The sequence below is a fragment of the Emys orbicularis genome, chromosome 7, assembly GCF_028017835.1.
Source record: "Emys orbicularis isolate rEmyOrb1 chromosome 7, rEmyOrb1.hap1, whole genome shotgun sequence".
Lineage (NCBI taxonomy): Eukaryota > Metazoa > Chordata > Testudines > Emydidae > Emys > Emys orbicularis.
The window spans coordinates 55,626,918-55,647,073 of NC_088689.1; the positions used below are offsets into that span (position 1 = coordinate 55,626,918).

A 20,156-nucleotide genomic window follows, 5' to 3' on the forward strand; every position below is an offset into this window, starting at 1 on the left:
GCGGTCACAGTGCCTGTCTCTGGACACCGTAAAAAGTGTTTTTCAGTAAACTCAGGAGAGACTTGACATTGCTGATACTTACTCATAATGTGTAAAAACTCATTCTGTATCATGAAGTACAAACCCAATTTGGGGAAAAAATCCTTTGTATAACAATCTTAATGGTAAAAACAAGCTGATCCACTTGAGGATAAAGAAAGATATTGTACTTTGATCTCTGGAGGCACATGCTCTTGACTATAAAAAGCAAGGGAAGCCTAAGCAGTGGATCCATAGGGATGATGAGTATTTCCTGATCTTGAGTATCGCTAATTACATATTCCTTCTTGAATTGTTTTTAAAGTCTCTTTCCTTCCTGCAGGTCTCTTATTTGCCATGGCAGCCAACAGCCACCAGGTCCAAACCCATTCCCATCAGGAAACACTAAATTCTGTTTGCCACCGTCCCCTGAATCTAAACAGCCACCCTCTGTCTAAGAGCTCCTCAAGTCTGGCGTGCATTGGGCAAGTGAGTTCTGATGAAAGACAGAGCAACAAGCAAGATCTCAAGAAGAGCCTCAGTAGCACTGTCTGCCAAACACAGGTGAGCAAGAACGATGTTGGAAGTACCCCTAGTTCTGAATGGTCTTCCACACAGTCTGGAATGGTGGAAAGTTCATCGGCTGTCAGAACAACGAGTGATCAGTCACCAGGTGATAATGTGCAGAACAGAGCTACGACTACAAACCGCTTCCTGACTGTTGACCAGACTCCAATATCCCTGGAAGGAAAGGACACTAAGATGCATGTCAAGAGTAGCACTGTTGAGAACATTTCTTCAGTCTGTGATACACACCAGCAAAGTATGAATAGAATGGAAGGACTGGAAGCTGCAGTCCAAAGAAGCCATTCTGACCTAACATGCAGTTGCAAGCAGCAGAGTTCTGTCACCCACATGGAAACCAGTGCCACACACTCTATTATAAGTTCTTCTAGCAGTAATTATGATACATCAATGCATAACACGTCTTTCCAAAGACCGAGATATGGCTCTGGAACGTATGAAAATACTCCTAACTATCAAAACTGGGTGACTCAGATTCCCACTTCACATAGAGACCAAAAAGTGCCCACAAACAGCTTTGACAGTGGTGGTATAACACATAACACAACCATTTATACAGATCCTGGAACATTTCACACTGCTGTTCTAGGACCACACATGCCAGGAAGTGGTTTCCCAAACAGGACAATGTGCAGTCAATCAATTGGGCTTAGTCAAGGTGGCATGACTTACAATAATGTATCAAGCAGTATATACTCTCCCACAGTGATGACAATTCACAACAGCACTGCCCTACCCTGCAGTGCAAGGCAGGATTCTGCTATGAAGATAGACGGCACTGTTTCTGCCTATTGCCATCCTTTGCCAATACCATCTCTTCAACTTGTTCCAAGGTTGGTATGCTCAGTTAGTGAATCGGGAAGAGAACAGGTAACTCCTGGATATTGTCAGTCCTTGCCTACTTCAGATATGATGACCTTTCCTAAACTGGTGTCATCTGTTAGTGAATCAGGTCTGGATGCAAAGCAAATCCTGAAATGCTGTAGTGTTCCCGAGGAGCATCTGTCACATGCTCAGCACTGCATTCAACAGAGCAGAGCTCAACAGGAAATGAAGGCTTCTTACATTGTGTTGCATGACCAGCAGTGTGCAGACATGATAATGAAGACTAAAGACACATGGACTATGACCTCTATGAATGACTTAACCAAAGAACTGAAATCTCCTTTTGAGTGCAAAGATGCAGAGGTACAAACCATTTCAACAATGGAATGCAAGTCTGTGGCCACAAGCCCATCTGTTGTAGCTGAAGGTCACTCTCATGTGTTCCCAGAGGTTAATTTAGAACATGACCAAGAGGCCCCAAAGTCTCCAGTACGTGAAGTGAGATGGGATGATGAAGGGATGACATGGGAAGTATATGGGGCAGCCGTGGACCCAGAAGTTCTTGGATTAGCCATTCAAAAACATCTTGAAATTCAAATAGAACAATTCCAGACAGAGCCTATAGAGCTCTCTAGGAAAAGTACTGAGGAGTCACCCCCAGCTAAAGAGGCAAAGAAAAGGCCATTTAGAACAATGATGCACTCTCTGAGACACCCAAGCTGCTGTGCTCGTTCCAATACTGTTGTGGAGTGAACATAGCTACATGCCTGCAACATTTAAACTGTCTTGTAAATAAACATTGAATCTTAAGACTTAACGCAGCTCGTGTGGACAATCCAGTCACTTTAGAATAGGGTGGGAAACTGTCAGTTGACATAAAATAAGAAACTCCAAGGAGATCTATTACCTGAGAACTCAACAAGAAACTCCAAGGAGATCTATTACCTGAGAAAGCAGAAGCCTTGTATATTTGTAGCTCCTTGACTTTTTTGTTTACTATAGTACTCCTTAGTTCTTGTGTATTAGATGTGAATAATATTACAAGCAATGATAGATTTTTTTTCTAAAAGACAGATCTTTTAAGGTCATGTTATTGTACTTTGTACTTTAATAATTTACAGTTAGGAAAACTTTTTAAAAATACAACTTACATTCCTTAGTGAACATCCCATTACATTGAAACTCTTTGGGGAAATAGTATGCTGTTTTTAAAAACTATAACTTAATTGCATTTTAGACTTTACAGAGCCATAAATACCACTTTAGTAATATATAAAGGGCATAATATTAATTACACTGTAATTGCTATATAGTTAATGAATAAGAGTGATCTGTAATATAAATGTGCAGAGTAACTTCAATTCTGCTAGTCTGACTTCATTCTATACATCACATATGTCACAGACAATGTATAGATAGAAGACACTACTGCAACATCACTTAAATTAGTCTATATAGTTATAATGAATTACATAAGTATCCAAAGGACTTAGTGCTTGCAATGTAACTAAGACATAAATGTACAATATTACCAAAGATACCTATTGAATCATGAATGACTCGTGTAATGTGAATTTTATCCTGAATAACTCTTTCTTACAAACACGACACAAAAAAAGTATCTCAGGCTAGTCTGTCATACTGTGTCTATATTACAGATTATAAGTGGTCAGTTTGGTTTCCTGACATTAAATGTAATTTGTAGTGATTTCTGGATGTGCATCTACATTGAATTGTGATTTTTTTTTAAATTGCATAAGTGATAAATATATAGTCACAAGGATGCCCATTTGAATGTTTACAGTACACTAGCGGAGGGGCCATCCTGGGCAACTTGCCCTCCACCAACCTCGTATCCTCATTTGGCTGGAGTGAAACATGTTCCTAAAGTCAGGTTGTTGTTCATTTGCTTTTAATGTAATGCAACTTAAACTATAAGGTTAAAATTTCCAGATGATTGATTTGCCATGTGAACTGTAGGATCCCCTCTTCCCAAAATTTGTGTGTGTGTGTGTGTGTGTGTGTACACACAAATTCTGGGAAATCATTTGAAAATAACGGGATAGTTCTGATCACTGTAATTTTTTCAAAATAATTGTAATAAGTCCTAAAATAGTATTGGTATTGATTAGAAGAGAATTGTAAGCAGAAGAAGAGACCAATTAGGCTCAATGTCTCTTAAACAATGGTACTCTGCTATACAATGTAGAAGCTAGTACTACAACCACTAGGTTATATAAACCACTTCAGTGAATAAACCTATAGTACAGTACTGGCACAGATTTGCTACTACAGTACCAATATCTGATCATCACTGTAGGAGAAAAATAAACAGCAAATGAAGCAAGGCAATCAGGTCAATGTCTTGCTAATCAAAAAAAACCCAGATGCTCCCTTATTTTGGGCATTTCAGGTCTTTAGGCTTCTAATTGAGTCACTGTGGCTTGTTAACAAATATAGCGTGTGCCTCTGAGGATTTCCTTTGCTTTTGGAAAGGATTAAAATAGAAGAGATTTTTAATGGGGATTTAGGAAAACTAAAATATTCATCTGAATATTAACTCTGTGGATGAAATATGACAACTGCCTCTTTTTTTTAAAGGCATCATAGCACAGAATTTTGGGTTCACTTTGGATGTGGTCTTTGGAAAGTTACTTTTGGCATTTTGAATCTAAATGCCTGTCAGGTAACACGTTAATTGAATCTTTTCAGTTTTTGACCACTGTACAAAATTATTGTTGTGAATGTTCATGGAACTGGGGTTAGATTTATCAGAGACAGAACTGTAGTTTTTGACTTCTGAGTTCTAATGACTTGGAATGCTGTAGATTCAGGCTTGTCTGCATTTAAAATTTAACTAACAGCTTTTGAAAGAGATTTGGCACCAAATTTATGTTCCAAAAACCAGAAGATGCTACTCTGGATAACAATTGGTGCTGACCTGTCTAGATGCTGGGGAGAAGGACATGTTGGAACTATCAAGATAGCTCCTAGTCACAAAGTAATAGTGGCTAATTAATAAATTTTAGAGAATGGTAACTTAGCACTAGAAGGACCAACTAGTATCTGAACACATGGATTCTGGATGGCTCACAGCTTGCTTAAAGTGTAAGTTATAAAGCTGTTCCCTTCTAAGTCACTGGTTCAGATCTAGCCCAAATTGGTGTTGACTGAGAATAGGTATTGCCTGTTGTGGGTGTTTATTAGGTAGCGTGTGTGAAATGAGTTATCTTAGTCCAGTTACCAATAAACAAGTATCAATATCATTAAATCTGCTGTTTGCAGTCTTGGAGAAGAGGCCAAGAACTGAATTAGCCCCTCTCTCACCTATTGAAAGTGGCCCCTGAAGATCAGTATTAGAGATGCATTGGGCTGAGCAGTGAAGAAGAAACTTGCAAAATAACCATCTGTGCTGTACCTGTTCTTGGTTGGAGTTCTTTGATCTCCAAGACTTTCATGAGCACTAACCAGGCTCCAGTTTTTTTGAGAGACAACAAATAACACCAGCACTTACTAAAATAATAAAAATAAAAAATATTCCTGTTGATCTTTTTTAATCTGGCCCTGGGATTATAAACCATATACTCTGATCTTGGTGCACCAGGATCTGCATGTGGAACTTCCAGGACGCCAAGATAAAAATTTTCATCCCCAGAGGCTCCACTTGCCTTCATGTGAAAGAATGCAAACTGGCAATGAACTCAATAGAACCTGGTATTCTGCCTCCCAGTGTGACTAATTGCTGGTGCTTCAGAGGAAAAGAATCCCTACTCCCTATAAGGCAACTAGCCAGTTGTTCAAAGCCGTATGTGTTTGGGGAGGCATTTCTTCCTGCCCTTCTTATAATCCGAAGCAATAAGAAAGGATCATTTCTGTGGTGACAGGCCCAAGTACAAACCATCTTACTCAGACAATTATTTAGCTTTTTTGTAAATCCAAGCAAATAGTGTGATTTTGTAAATCTGCCAGTAAGTGTGGTGAGGTAAGGGGTCCTTGGTGGGACAGAAAGTTGTTCCTTGTTAAAATTACAGGTCTGTCGCATCTTACGCTGGGGTTACGTTCCGCAGTCAGCGCGTAAAGCGAAAATCGCATATAGTCAAAATTACATTGAGTGTAATGGCGGGCAGAATCACCCGCACTACAGGTACAGTATTAAAATTGTTGTTTTTCTCTTTTGTTTTTGTTTTTGTTTTGTTTTTGCCGATCGCGTAAAGCTGAAATCGTGCATGTTAAATGTGCGTAAGATGCGACAGACCTATAGAACAAAGTCATGTAGTTCTTTGTAGGAAAAACAATTTGGGGGAGGGTGCAGCTAAGTTTTACTTAGCCCTGGTCTACACTACGAGTTTAGGTCAAATTTAGCAGCGTTAGATTGATTTAACCCTGCACCTGTCCACACGACGAAGCCATTTTTGTCGACTTAAAGGGCTCTTAAAATCGATTTCTGTACTCCTACCTGACGAGGGGATTAGCGCTGAAATCAACATAGCCAGGTCGAATTTGGGGTAGTGTGGATGCAATTCAACAGTATTGGCCTCTGGGAGCTATCCCAGAGTGCTCCATTGTGACCGCTCTGGACAGCACTCTCACGGTCACCTGTGCTGATCAGCTCGCCACACTGGCCAAACAGGAAATGAAATTCAAAAGTTCGCGTGGCTTTTCCTGTCTACCTGGCCAGTGCATCTGAGTTGAGAGTGCTGTCCTCTGAAGGAGAAATAAAAAGAGGGAAACATTAATAGGAGTTACAAACGTAGAGCCAGATTCGTGGCTGGTGTAAATTGGCATAGCTCCGATGAAGTCAGTGCACTTTCAGGCACTTGAAGTCCAATATGTACTTTGGGCAGGTCTACACTTCGAAAACAACTGAGTTGTAACGCTCCAAAAGTCGACGCTAGCCTCAGTACTGTGGACGCACTCTGCCGACTTAATGCGCTTATTGGGGACACACACAATCGACTGTATAAAATTGCTTCCTAAAAAATCGACTTCTATAAATTTGACCTAATTTCATAGTGTAGACACTCAGTCTTACTACAAGATTGGGAGCCAGAAATTCCTGAGTTCTAGTCTTGGAACTGACCCTTACGTTCTCTGTGACTTGGGCAAGACACTGCTCTCATGAGTTTTCCCAACTGTGAAGGTAATACTTGCAACTGTTCCTTGCAGCCATGTTGAGGTGATTAATTCATGGTTTCAAAGCTCTTTGAAAATGAAAAATCCTATATTAGTGTTAAGTAGTATTGTTAATTGGACAAAAGGGGTGGGAGAAGAATGGTTTATTAGATGGAAATCAATCCTTTCAGTAAACCCTTACAGTGTGGGCTGAATAACCATACAGAACTCTTCATAACACCAGTCATTTATGTCCTGCTTTCTTGGGTAGGAAGATAGAGATGATGGGGTTTATTTGGTTTAAAAATTACATTTTTTTTCACTTTCTTCAGTAAAATAGTTTTGAAATGAAGGGATCAATTAAAAACCAATGTCTGACCCACATCTTTTCAAAGTCTCACCCCCTTAATAGTTCATGTTGCTAGATCCATCTAATCATTTGAGGATAAGAAACTGGTGATTGTAAGTGTCTCTGGGCAGAGCCCTTGTTTTTTCAATATGCCTGTAACTACTGCACACCCTTGTATCACTACAGACAATGAAAATGAGTAGTGTTGTCTAGCCCCCTGTGTTGAATTGGAGATTCTAAATAGGCTAGCTCTGCAATGGGGCAGAAAGGTAACAGGATGTGTGTTCATTTTGCATAGAGAGTGTAATTTGTAGATGAACAAGATCTATGTGTTTTTCTCGTTTGGAAAGATGAAATGTCAGTCTTGCAGCTAAAGACACTGGTTGTTTTAAGAATGAATGTTCTCCTCACCATCACCACCACTTTATAAAATGAGAGATTCAGCCTCCTGGCCTAGAGAGATTCCAACTGCCACTGGGGAGTACTGTACAACTGGTTCATTTCCTCTTCCTGTCACCCCCTTTCAGGGCTGACATGGGCTTGCAGAACTGAAGCCCCTGTTAGGAAAAGAAGGCCCCAAAGAATAACGGGATTTAATTAATAAAAGAAAAACTTAGGTTGAATATCAGAAAAAGCTTTCTTATGGTTAGAGCTGTTAGACTGTGGAACATCCTCTCCGGGGAAGTGCTGGATGTCCAATCTCGTCACACATTTAACTCTTGTCTGTATCAGATCAAGAAATACACTCGAAGGCTTTGCTGCAGTTATTCAAATGTACAGTTTCTGCCTCTCTAAAGCTCTAGAAATGCTGGGTCTTGAGCTTACAGTCATCACATGCAGAAGGGTCAATGCATTCAGATAGCAGAGTACTAAGCTGCAGTCTGTAAGTCTTTAGAAGCATTAATCCCAACTAATATGTGACCTAAACAGATGCCATCTATCTTATTATCAGCCTTCCATATATGACAGAATACATTGCTCAAACAACATTTCAAGGGAATTTTAAAAAGGAAGGGAATAAACACGAATGAGGAAATGATGCCAACAAATCTTAACCCTCTTCCAACCACATACTGTTTTCTTACTGGCAAAATTTACACAACAATTAACCACATGGTGTTGCAAGCTGTTCAGCCTCATAAGAAGAGATTTTGTCCCCTATGCGGTTAAAGTAGCGTAATTTAATGAATCTGGGTCAAGAGCTTTCAATGAATTAAAGTGTGTTTGTGTTACTTCATAGAAAATAGGTTCCCTAGCCCCATCTGCTGCTCAGTGGTTGGATCTGCCACTCATTTTTATCGAGTAATAAAAATGCAATGGCTTCCTTCATTTGAGCTTGTAAATCATTAATCATAAAGTGGATGTTGGACCAAAATTCCCTAAACATACAACAGTACCTTGCAGAAATGCTCGTTTTGTTTGTACCTTCCAGTGTAAAACTGCTGATGAGAACCACCCTCCCACAACCAGTCATAACAAGAATGCTAACCACAGGCAGAACCATCCAGACCTTGGTGTTTTGATCTGTCCTGCATTGTTTTACTGTATTTATCATGAAAGTAACAACAAGCAGTGGCGTTTATGGTCCTGTCCCTCCAGTGTCATGTTCAGTAATGACACTTGTGCTGCAGTACAAAAATTCAGTCTCTCTTCTTTACTCGTCTGATCAAGTTCTTGGCAATGATTGTAGACGGTTTGCTTATGCTGCTGTTAGTGCTTTCTTTAGCACAAGCATCTTCACTCCAGAATGCACGTCATCCCAAATTCCTGAACATCGGTAAGTTGACACTACATGATCTCTGTTTTTTGAAAAAACTATTAAACAGCCTAATGCCATTAGCCAGTGGATTTTAATTCAGCAGATCCTGTGCACACGCTTAAACTTGTTTGATAAGCTCATTCCTTTCCTGCTTAATAGTGCTCTCTGTTGCCAAATGTTCCCCTTTCTCTGCATCTGCAAGATATCTACTATAAATATGACTTTATTAGTGCCATAACACTGTTGGCTGTTAATGATACCAAACCCTAATGGCTGCTCTCTAGAAACTGGCAAAAAAACAACAACCAGATAATAATAGTAATAATTAATACCATGAGGTGAAATGGGCACCTCGGGTCAAATTAGAAGGAGCTATTTGGGTTCCATGGGGATTTCTTTGGTCAAGTGTTCAGCAACCCCACCTAAAAGCCCAAATAAGTCATTTTCTTCTGCTCCTAGGTCAGAAGTTGCCATTTCTGTTAATATTTTGAAAGCCCTATTTTAAAAGGGAAGTCTTGGAGACTCCAATCGCGGCACTGACACCTGGCAAGATTGTTTGAGGGATGCACCTGATTTACACAATGGAACCAATTGTGTGACTAGAGATTGGAGGATCAGGCTCCTGATGTAGGGTGGGCTATTTTTAAACACCCAACTTCGTACTTTTAATTCACATTTCTTCAAACCTGTCAAGGGCATTGGTCCCTATTGCTGGGTGCATCCATGGTAAATATGAAGTTTCTGAAAGATGTAGCTTGAGGTATCTGAGTGCAAATTTACAAGAATGTGTCCAGTTAATGATATGTAACATAAAACCAGTAAAACATCTGAAAATCTTCTCACAACAAGCTACTGTATCTCCAAAGTAGTCAAACAGAAAGTGATCAAACATTCCAGAGAAACAATCATCTGTAAATTAAGAAGCAAAAGGAATTGTGGCCCAAAAGCAAAGTAGTCATAGACATTTGAAAATAGCAGGTGTGGGTGTATAAACTAATAAGCTCACACAATAAACTCTTCCATGTATTTATTGATCTATTTGAAGTTTTAAAATCCATTAACTTTTTTACTATTCCTATACATGCATGCATAATTGTACAAAAAAGAGTAATATGAATACAAGGCTGGTGAATACAGTACATTGTTAATGATTGTCATTTTACCCCATTTTTCCAAATTCTCTGCATGTTTGAGTTGCATGCTCCATCTTTCCAGAATCAGCCTACTACTGTTAGAATATGATCTTGCGGACTTCCTTTATTTATCTGTATATTTTAGATTGGCCAACAAACTGTGGTGTTCCATATTTTCAACCAAACACAGTGGAGAGGATTATATCGGGCAACGAAGTAAGGCCACATTCTTGGCCTTGGCAAGTCTCATTACAGGTAACAATGACCTTTAGACAGAGGAACAAACCTAGCTGTCCTTCGTCAATACAACATTTTTATTGAAGTCAATAATACAGTTATTAAGAGTGTGTGTGCAACCAAGCAAGTGACTGTAACTTGTGTCTCTATATTGTGCCACATGCTTCTCCTACTGAAGTCAGTGGTAAAATGTATGTAAAGTATGCTTTTCACATAGCTTTTAATAAAGGGATTGTGGTCTAAGAACTATTTATATAATTTTATATATAATATAAGGAGTTGTAAAATATTTGTGAGCTACAATATGTAGCCATCAAACCTGAATTGAAGTATACTTTCCAAAAAGTTGGTGGAAGCACATTTAATTTAGGTTTTAGCCACCCCAATCCCCCTCAAACCAACTCTCTTTAACGGCCCTGTATATTTAACAGTAGGAGGACTGGCCACTTTCAAAATAAATTCTAAAACCAAGAACTGTATAGCAGCTTCATGGGAAAATAATTTCCTAGAAAATAATGAAGACTTGATTACAGATGCAGGCAAAAAGGATGAAATAGGAAGAAGAGGGATGGAGGGTATCTCTGTATGACATTGGTGAAAATACAGAACTTCAAGACAACAACACATTTTCATCATTAGTAATATCATCTGTTTTGTATCTAAACAAAGTAGATTGGTATGTGACTGAATTATTCCACCAAGATAAAAAATGGAGACCATGTTCTCATTCATCCAGAAGGAGTCTTTTATAAACTGGTTTCTCCAGAACCTCTAACTCAGATAGTCCTCTACTTTCCACCACTGATACATTTTTCTTGGCCATCAAAGTAGATTATATTTCTGCAGGAGAAAGCTCGGTCAGGGAAGAGAATGGGATGTATATATAAAGAATCAATAATTGAAGTGTGGCTGACATCTGATAATTTGGACGTGGAAATGGATAACATGCATGGGCAAATTAAGTTAAAAGTAACATCATATCCTATGGTTTAAATAAAATGAGAGATAACTAGCTGTGTTAGGATTCACAAACAAAACACAAAGGAGTTTTCAGTGCAAGATTCTTCCATCCTTGTCTTCCATATTAATATTGTTACCCTCCATGTGTTTACTGCAATGTTGGAAGAGGAACCAATAGGGAGATGCAAAGAGGAGGGAGATGTGATGAGAACAACAAACAAGGTAAATGATCCTTGCAACAATGTTTTGAATAGACTTGAGGGGTGGGGCAATAGGGCTGGCTTCAATGCTAGACAAGACCAAATTACAGTAGTAAAACATAATGAGGGCTTGGCAGTCTGGACATACAAATATCTCCATAATTATTGCTTATTAGTTAACAGTGGTTTTCACTACCCCATCTTTATTCCACAATGGCATTAGCAGACAGGTCTTTCTTAACAATTCTTTAGCATCATTTTACACGCAGAAAAAAGAATGCTGGGATAAATAGATTTCTTCCACAACTGCTAGTAACACATATTGCTCAGTAGAGGGCACTATTACACCACCATTAGTTCATCCATTCCTTTCATGTGCCCAAGAATGAAATCTCCTCTGACATAAATTTCTATTATTTTCTAACTTTATTTTTCTTTCTAGGTTTGGACTAGAACAAATAGCAAATTTATTCATGTTTGTGGAGGGACTCTCATTCACAAAAGCTGGGTTCTCACTGCTGCCCACTGCTTCCAGAAGTGAGTTTTACATTTGCAGTTTTTGCTTGAGTTCTTGGAGGTTATGGAATATATTTTTGTAAACTTATTGCCACTAAAAGGAGAAATAAGTGCAGAATTAGATGTATTCTGTACTTCAGCCATTGTGACTCAGAGCCACCATGAAAAGAGACACATCAGAAAGACTAATAGAAATTGATCAAGGGAAATTGTGCACACTAGTGGGGTGGTTCTTAAACTTACTCCTGGGGCATTCTATGCCAAAAAAAATAAAAATGCTGCGCACAATATTTTAAAATTCTGCAAATTTTATTTGTCAAAATAACACTACATAATCACGCCAGTTTCAATTATTTTGATAATTTATTTCAAAATACCTGTCAGCAGGTATGTCTGTAACAATACAGACACACAAAAATTCCCCCAGGAGTAAAGAAACCCTATGACAACCCAGTTCCTGTTTCTCTGTCCCCTTCCCCACCCACCAGAGCACAGCGGAGGGGGTGGGGGATGGTAACCCACAACCCCTCCCCCTCAGAGCATAGCTGCAGGGCCCCCCCAGCCAATACATCCGAACCCCCTCCTCCCCAGAGCCCAGCAGTGGGGGCCCCTAGCCCAGACACCTGCCTCCCTACCCCCTAAAGCCCAGGGATCCAGAGGAAGAAACAGCCTGATGCTCTGTCCCAGGTTTTCATGGAGTTTCCTGCACACTGCCCTCTCCTTCCCTCAGGGCATGCTGGGAACTGCAATTGCCAGGAACCCTCTAGCTCTCTCCCTCTCCCCCGCAGCAGTGTCTTCTATGTGTGAGCTGGGCACTGCCAGGTCCAGCAGCCCTAGTGGTGGCTAGCAGCACTGGAGCCCATTTCTGTGGGGCAAACGAAATTATGTGCGCATGTTAATTTCTGCAAAATTCTGCATTGCGCAGTGGTGCAGAATTCCCCCAGGAATATAAACTGGGGAACATAACCTAGAAATTAGGGTGTTAATAGCAAAAGAAAAATCCATCAAAATGCAAAAGATGATAACCATGGGGTATTGCTTAGGAAAATATTTTGAAAGAAAGCATATAAATGAGGTCAAAAGAACTTCTAGTTTTATTACTTGGATTGAGAAATATACCATTGCAAAAAGGAATAAAATCAAGCAAATATGGATTTACCCAGTTCTTAAAATGTCTTGCTTTCTGTGATCAATATTCCACACTTGTTTTTGAACAAACAAAAAACCACTATTATTCTTTCATATAATGATACAGAAAGCAGTTATTTTCTGTACTTGGTAAACTTTCTTTGTATTTAGTATTCCTTTTCTTGTACCATGCATGATAATAATCTGTGACTGTGTCACACATTTGGTAACTCCCCTTTTAAAATAATTGTAATGTAGTTTTTAGTTTATACATTATAGAGAAACCATGCAGGCGAAGTACAGTGTAAAACAAGTAACAATAGAAACTAATGCAATTGATCTTGTTCAACAATAAGTCATTCCAACTATTCAATAAGTTACAGTCTAACTAAGAAAACTTCAAACTTTCTGAAAAATATCTGGCCAACCTCCTTGCCAGTATGTAATTTGGTGTAAGATTAAAATTCACCCTATTTCAAAGACCCTGTGTAAAGCTCGTCATGCCACTTAAGCTGCACAGTGGCAAAGCTTGACAGATTCAGTAGCTAGAAATCCCATGTAAAGCTACAAGTCCTATGTCCTGCCCATAATTAGAGCAGTGAGGGAATGAATTCCATTCTCCCCAATCCTCATTTAGGCCTCAACTCAGCAAGGTACTTAAGCATGTACCTATCTTTAAACACAGGAATAGTCCCAAAAAATACTTTGCTGAATCAGAGCCGAAGTTTCTGGTATAAAGCACATTTACTCAGGAGGAATGCATTTTACCCTAAAGAAATGTATAAAATTCATTCCTTTTTCCCAGTCAACTAGAAATGGTACTGAATCTTTGATGCAAAACCTTGTTATACATTCATGTGCAATGTCCAAAGGTGAAGGACAAGTGCACTAAGCCTCTAAACCTGCTTTTTATTGTTGTATTTTATAGATACCTCCTAAACATCTGTAATATGTTTATTCCCACTGTATATGGAGGCCTGCTGTAAATAATGATGCATTGTTTCCTCCTGCAGTGAAGAGTCAAACTGTATCTTTGCTGCTGTTAAATACTAGGCAAGCTGCTCTTTACTCTTCTGCTCAGCAGAACCCTCTAAACTAATTTCTAATCTACTTTTATGGCAGGATCTCATTTTTCATCATAAACACACCTTCACTCATTTCAGCAGGCTACCATTTTGCACTTCTAAACAATGTCATTTTAAACTCACAACGTTTGATATAACTGTCATGCTAGTTTGGGGTAAACAGCCTTCTGGTCAATTATGTGAGTGTGGGGAGTATTGCACATAATAATCAGGTGGAAAAAACTCATTAAAAAGAGGGCATTAGGTTCAACATAATGAGACCCTATGTTATTTTAATTTTTTAGAGGAAAGGTAGAAGATGCAGCAAATTGGCGAATTCTCCTGGGCAAGCATAACCTTAATCGTACCGAATCCACAGAGCGCGTCTACCGTGTGAAGCGAATTTATCGGCATGAGCGTTTCCGCTACCCTCACCTAAACGAGCTGGATTATGACATTGCCTTGGTCAAGCCTGTAGAAGACATTTTAACAAACCATTTTATTCACTATGCCTGCCTGCCTAAGAGAGACAGCACTCTTCGTCCAGGACAATTCTGTTGGGTGACTGGATGGGGGGACACAAGAGGTACTTCTGAGTGCTTCCCGTAGCATGAGTTCAGGGGTTAGACTTCACCAGTCTGTGGAAGGTGCATGCCTATCAGAGACCAACTTTTAGCCAGTTACTCTTAGAAATTCCAATGATATAGAGGAGGCTTCTTTTAAAAACACATAGCAATATAGGCAGGATGCCTTCCTATGTGCTGAGGCACAAGAAAACCAAATAGCTTCCCTTGCTTCTGAAGTGCAAGTACCTAGTATAACAGCACTTCCTGAAATAGGTGACTGACTTATTCTTTTAAATGTTACTGTTATAACAGTATAACCATAGCACCTAGGAGTCCCAGTCAAGGACAAGAACCCTAGGTACTGTATAAACACAGAACAGTCCCTGCCCCAAAGAGCGTACGTGACATATGGTAACAGTTAGTGCCCATGCTACCACATGTCTGAATACTTGCACAGCTAAATCTTTCAACAACCATTCCGATTTTATTCTGAGGTTCTTCCCTGTTTTCATGTTAATGTACATATGTATTTATTTATTTTATATTTGGGGAGCACATTTGAGGTTCCAATCGGTATTACAGCACCATTGTGTTAAGCATTGTACAAACATCTGTGATACAATCCTTGCCCCAAAGAGTTTATATTCTAACTAATGCCCATGAAAAGTGCCAGACTCTTTAGTCCTGGAGGCTGACGTCTCCTTATCTGCAAAACAGATAAAACATGGACAGCAGCAGTACAAACCTCCCTCTACTGCCCTGCCAACATACCATGACCCAGCCCAGGGATGAATGAATAGTTGGATCCTTTTTCCCAGCTGCAAACTGTGACAATAGATTGTGGGGAAATGCAGTTTCATAGTTGACTATACTTGTGGAATAGACACACACACATCTGACTATTTAAAACAAACAAACAAAATCAGAATTAACAAATGGGAAACAAAAATAGAATGGTAGGAATCTTTTAATCTGGAACATGGTAGACCCAAGTTCTTGTAACTTGTACATGAATACTGTTAAATTGCATTCCATGTCACTTGAAATGTTCATATTTAGAATGGAAATGTTTTTCATGTTCCCTTTTCTTATCTATTTAAGGTGGGAAAGAAAAACTGGCTTTGTCTGAGGTTTTGAACCAGGCCAAGTTACCAGTCATAGATTACAGTACATGTCGCCTAAAGAAGTTCTGGGGAGACAGAGTTCGGCAGTCAATGCTCTGTGCTGGATTCATGGACACTGGGGAGCCTCCTGCTGCTTGTCAGGTACAAAAATCAGCTGTTAATTCCAACTATGAATGAAAACATCAGGCTGTTCAGTACAGGGGTAGCTAACATAGTTTGTAGCTTTCTAAAAAATGGCCTGTTGCTGCCCCTGTCTTTAAAGAGAAGTGTGTGTGGCCTGTGATGATTATACATCTCCATATGCAAGGGTCCACACTGCATGCTAGGAAATGTAGTTTCAAGGGGCATACTTCCATGTTCAGGATAAAGGCTGTTTATTGTTGTTGTTTTGCCTGTTAAATACATTTATTTAGCAAGGAGAAATCACAGCTGTTTTCTCAACAGAAAATTGGCATCATTAAATCAGTAGCTTCTCTGTTAAAAGCAATTAAGATGATTAAACATGGTACTTAGTAGGACAAAATTTGGACATCCCTCATCCAATTGGAGAGAAATAGTTTTAAAGCAGTGGCATAGATTAGGATTGTCAAAGGCCTCAAATTACAGGAAATCGTCCTGATTTTCAGAATTAGTCCTGTATCCTGATTTCAATAGTAGCAAGGGGGCGGGGGGGAAGGAGTGGGAGTGAGAATCGGGAAGAGATTATTTTAAGCCCATTGCAGTATATGGAAAAATGTTCATAGCTGTATATATCCTTAGAGAAAAGGTTGCTAAAAAATGCCCAAAACTGCTGCAAAGGAATCTCTTGTCAAAAGCTTGTGTATTATCACTTTTTGACTAGTCTAATTAAAGGTATTTAACTTTTCCACCTCTTTGTATTATAATGAGTGAAAGATATGTACCAATTCCCAGGTAAGTTCTAGGAATATATTATTTAATATATTTTATGATGATTTTTGGTCAGGCATTATTTAGGGGAATTAAAAAATTATTTTATTTTCAGATGTGGGAAGACTTGGGGCGTGTTAATTTTTAGTGCTTGTGAAAAGTGACTGATTGGTAGCCCTGGATACTGAAGTTCTTTGTACTTCCCATAGATCAGCTACAGCACAAGCAGCTGTAGTGCAAACTTCCCTACACAGTGCTGTCAACATGCCCTTTAACCTCTCTGGATGCATCCCTTCAAGAATTACTAAAGTAATTGGCTCATTGACTTATGCCAGGGGTGGGCAAACTAAGGCCCATGGGCCAGATCCGGCCCATCAGAGCTTTGGATCCGGCCCATGAGATTGCCACCCCCGTGGCGCCGCGGGCCCCGCACCGCTCCTGAAAGCAGCCGGCATCATATCCCTGCAGCCCCTGGGGAAGGGGAGGCAGAGGGCTCCGCGCGCTGCCTTCGCCTGTGGATACCTCCCCTGAAACTCCTGTGGCCAATGGGAGCTTCGGGGGAGGTACCCACAGGCGAGAGCAGCGCGCGGAGCCCTCTGCCCCACCCTCCCCCAGGGGCTGCAGGGACATGGTGCCATCTGCTTCCGGGAGCAGCGCGGGGCCAGGGCAGGCAGGCAGGGAGCCTGTCCTGGCCCCAATGCGCGCTGCTGCTACCCCAGAGCCACTCCAGGTAAGCGGCACTGGGCCGGAGCCCGTACCCTGAACCCCTCCTGCACCCTGCATCCCAACTCCCTGCCCTGAGCCCCCTGCTGCACCCTGCCTGCACCCCAACCCCCTGCAGCACCTCGCACCCCTCCTGCACCCCAACCCCCTGCCCTGAGCCCCCTGCCGCATCCCGCACCCTTCCTGCACCCCAACCCTATGCCCTGAGCCCGTTCCTAGACTCCTCCCTGCACCCCTGCCCTGAGCCCCCTCGCACCCCTCCTCTGCCCCAACCCCCTTCCCTGAGCCCTCTCGTACACCCCGCACCCCTCCTCTGCCCCAGTCCTTTGCCCTGAGCCCCTTCCTGCACACCGCACCCCCTCCCACACCCTGCACTCCCTCCTGCACCCCAACCCCTTGCCCCAGCCCTACATTCATGGCCCTGCATGCAATTTCCCCACCAGAGTCCTCGGGCCAAAAAGTATGCCCACCCCTGGCCTATGCAGTCCTTGACCTCTCTGCTATGACTGCCCAACCATAGGGCATATTAGTGTCAGCTGAAATGGTTTTTGTGATCTGTACTTTTTTCTAGTAGGAATCGGATCAAGACCACTAATTCACTTCATGTGGGCCACTGAACACCCATCAGATGTTAGTAATGACCAACCTAGCCTTGATCCAGACCTATGGTTTAAGAGATGAAACACACTGTATACTGTTACTACATCTTTGAATCATCCACCTTCTTAATCCAATAAATGATTAGACAGCTTTAAAGAACAAGGAGCTGACTCAGTCTGCATCTAATATCCTTATGTGCTTGGCAGAAAATGCTGTTCATGTGACCCATGTGGAGTTTAGGTAATCCGAAAGAGGACTCTAACCTGACAGCTAAATCTCATCAAGAGTATCCTGCTAAAACAGGGGTTCTCAAACTAGGGGTCGGGACCCCTCAGGGGGTTGCAAGGTTATTACATGGGGGGTCACGAGCTGTCAGCCTCCACCCCAAACCCGCTTTGCCTCCAGCATTTATAATGGTGTTAAATATATTAAAAAGTGTTTTTAATGTATAAGGGTGGTCGCACCCAGAGGCTTTCTATGGGAAAGGGATCACCAGTACAAAAGTCTGAGAACCTCTGTGCTAAAACATGGTGCTTTCCTCACTTCTTGTAAGTGGAGACCTTACCGCAAGATGCCTCAGAGCTAAGAACTCCAGTGTAGCGCTACATCCTTTTCTATACCTTAATGACACCCATTAAAAATAGATCTAGGTGTGTTTTATGCATTATGTAGCATGCAAAAAGTCTGATTTGTTCTGTTTGTTAATAGAGCTATTAAAGAGCACAAAGTGATTGGCATATATAGCAATTTCCTGCAATTCCAAGTCCCATCTAATGGTTGTTTCTTTCAGGGAGATTCAGGTGGACCACTGGTTTGCCAGATTAGAAGAGAAAAGTGGGAAGTGCATGGTGTAGTTAGCTTTGGGCCTATTGGATGCAAAGTGGAGAACAAACCCAGTGTCTTTACGAGGACTTCTGCTTACATTTCCTGGATTGAAGCAACCAGAATCTGGGACTTCTTTTTGTAAAGACATGAAATACAACTTAAGTGGGGAAAAAATAAAAATATTTTAAATAAATAAATTAATGTCTTCATTTCTAATTTTGAGGTTAATTAGGCTCTTTGCAGAGGGCAAGATAGATGAATCTGCTGTACCCTTCACTTGTTTCCCCTTTCCTGAGTACCAGATCACTAGGTTAAATTTTCAGTGGTGTACAGTTCTGTTAGCTGTCTTTCATAGACGCTTTCCCTTCTCATTTTGTGTCTTTCCTTTCTCAGTCCCCCATCTTCTTTCTGACATTTTTTCTTCTTAGACCCCAAACTCTAATTCTCCATGCCTCTATTCTCTTCTGCAAGTGCTGATCAAAAGGAATAGGATGTACACCAGACAATACTGAAGGCTGCACTAGGCAACATCAAATTATTGGACATCCTTAAAAAAGAAATTCAGGATACTTAACAGTTCAGTGTCCCTTGCAGGGCCGGCTCCAGGCACCAGCCTGGCAAGCTGGTGCTTGGGGCGGCCGCTCCGGAGAGGGGCGGCAGGTCCAGCTATTCGGCGGCAATTCGGCAGACGGTCCCTCACTCCGCTCGGAGAGAAGGACCTCCTGCCAAATTGCCGCTGCAGATCGCAATTGCGATCGCGGCTTTTTTTTTTTTTTTTTTTTGCCTGCTTGGGGCGGCCAAAACCCTGGAGCCGGCCCTGGTCCCTTGCCAGGTGATTTGTTCAGTGATTAATAGCCCTGTAGCTATTATGGGGATTTGATGAGCTACCATATTGCAATTTTCTTAATTAAGAAACTTGAAAAACATTTCTCCTTCCATAATATATGGGGCATAGGCTTGAAGTTGCTTTGGAGAGCGAGAGCGAGCTCCTTCTAAAATAATTAAAAGATGGGGAGAGGTGAATGGAGATTTTGGAGGTTGGGGAGAAAGCAGGAAGACAATGGAGGTGTTTCTGCAAAGTGCTTGGTCTCCAGTTCTGGGTGTAGCTTTGACTTTTTCTGCTTTAAAACATTAATCTTTATATAGTCTCATCCAGTAAGCAAATTAACATCACTGCAGTGAAAAGGGAGTGGTGAGATATTGTTCACACCTTTATCTATGCTGGTGTTTAGGGGGAGATGGGTTTCCTTGAGGGGATAGGAGGTGAAACATCTCTGCCCCCTCCATCTCTGCATCTATTCTTTAAATCAGTAGTAGTTCTCAATCTATGGGTCACAGAAAGCTGGCAAGTCACAGTGACTTCTACAGACATCCAGCATATTCTTGCATGAAGGCCTGAAAAATTAGCTTGAAACAAGTATGAGGAAACAGCCAGTCTTCCTCCACCAGTGGACAGAGAGGATGGGGGAGTTGCCCTTGGAACCTGGAGCTACCCAGTGAAAAATTTGCTAGTGAAAAATTTCTGAATAAGGTACTTTTCTACC

The 20,156-nt window shown here is 41.0% G+C and overlaps 2 protein-coding genes across 2 annotated transcripts; both read left to right on the forward strand.

Annotated features, from left to right (window-relative positions):
- The first annotated feature begins 375 nt into the window (after positions 1-375).
- Positions 376-2,181, forward strand: GPRIN2 (G protein regulated inducer of neurite outgrowth 2). Its single transcript, XM_065407096.1, has one exon. It carries the CDS (start codon positions 376-378, stop codon positions 2,179-2,181), a length of 1,806 nt encoding a protein of 601 aa, XP_065263168.1.
- Positions 2,182-8,569: 6,388 nt separating this feature from the next.
- LOC135880912 (elastase-1-like) lies at positions 8,570-18,754 on the forward strand. Its single transcript, XM_065407301.1, has 6 exons — positions 8,570-8,666; positions 9,927-10,036; positions 11,621-11,715; positions 14,192-14,472; positions 15,554-15,717; positions 18,578-18,754. The coding sequence occupies exons 1-6, from the start codon at positions 8,570-8,572 to the stop codon at positions 18,752-18,754; spliced, it is 924 nt and encodes a 307-aa protein (XP_065263373.1).
- The last annotated feature ends 1,402 nt before the right edge of the window (positions 18,755-20,156 follow it).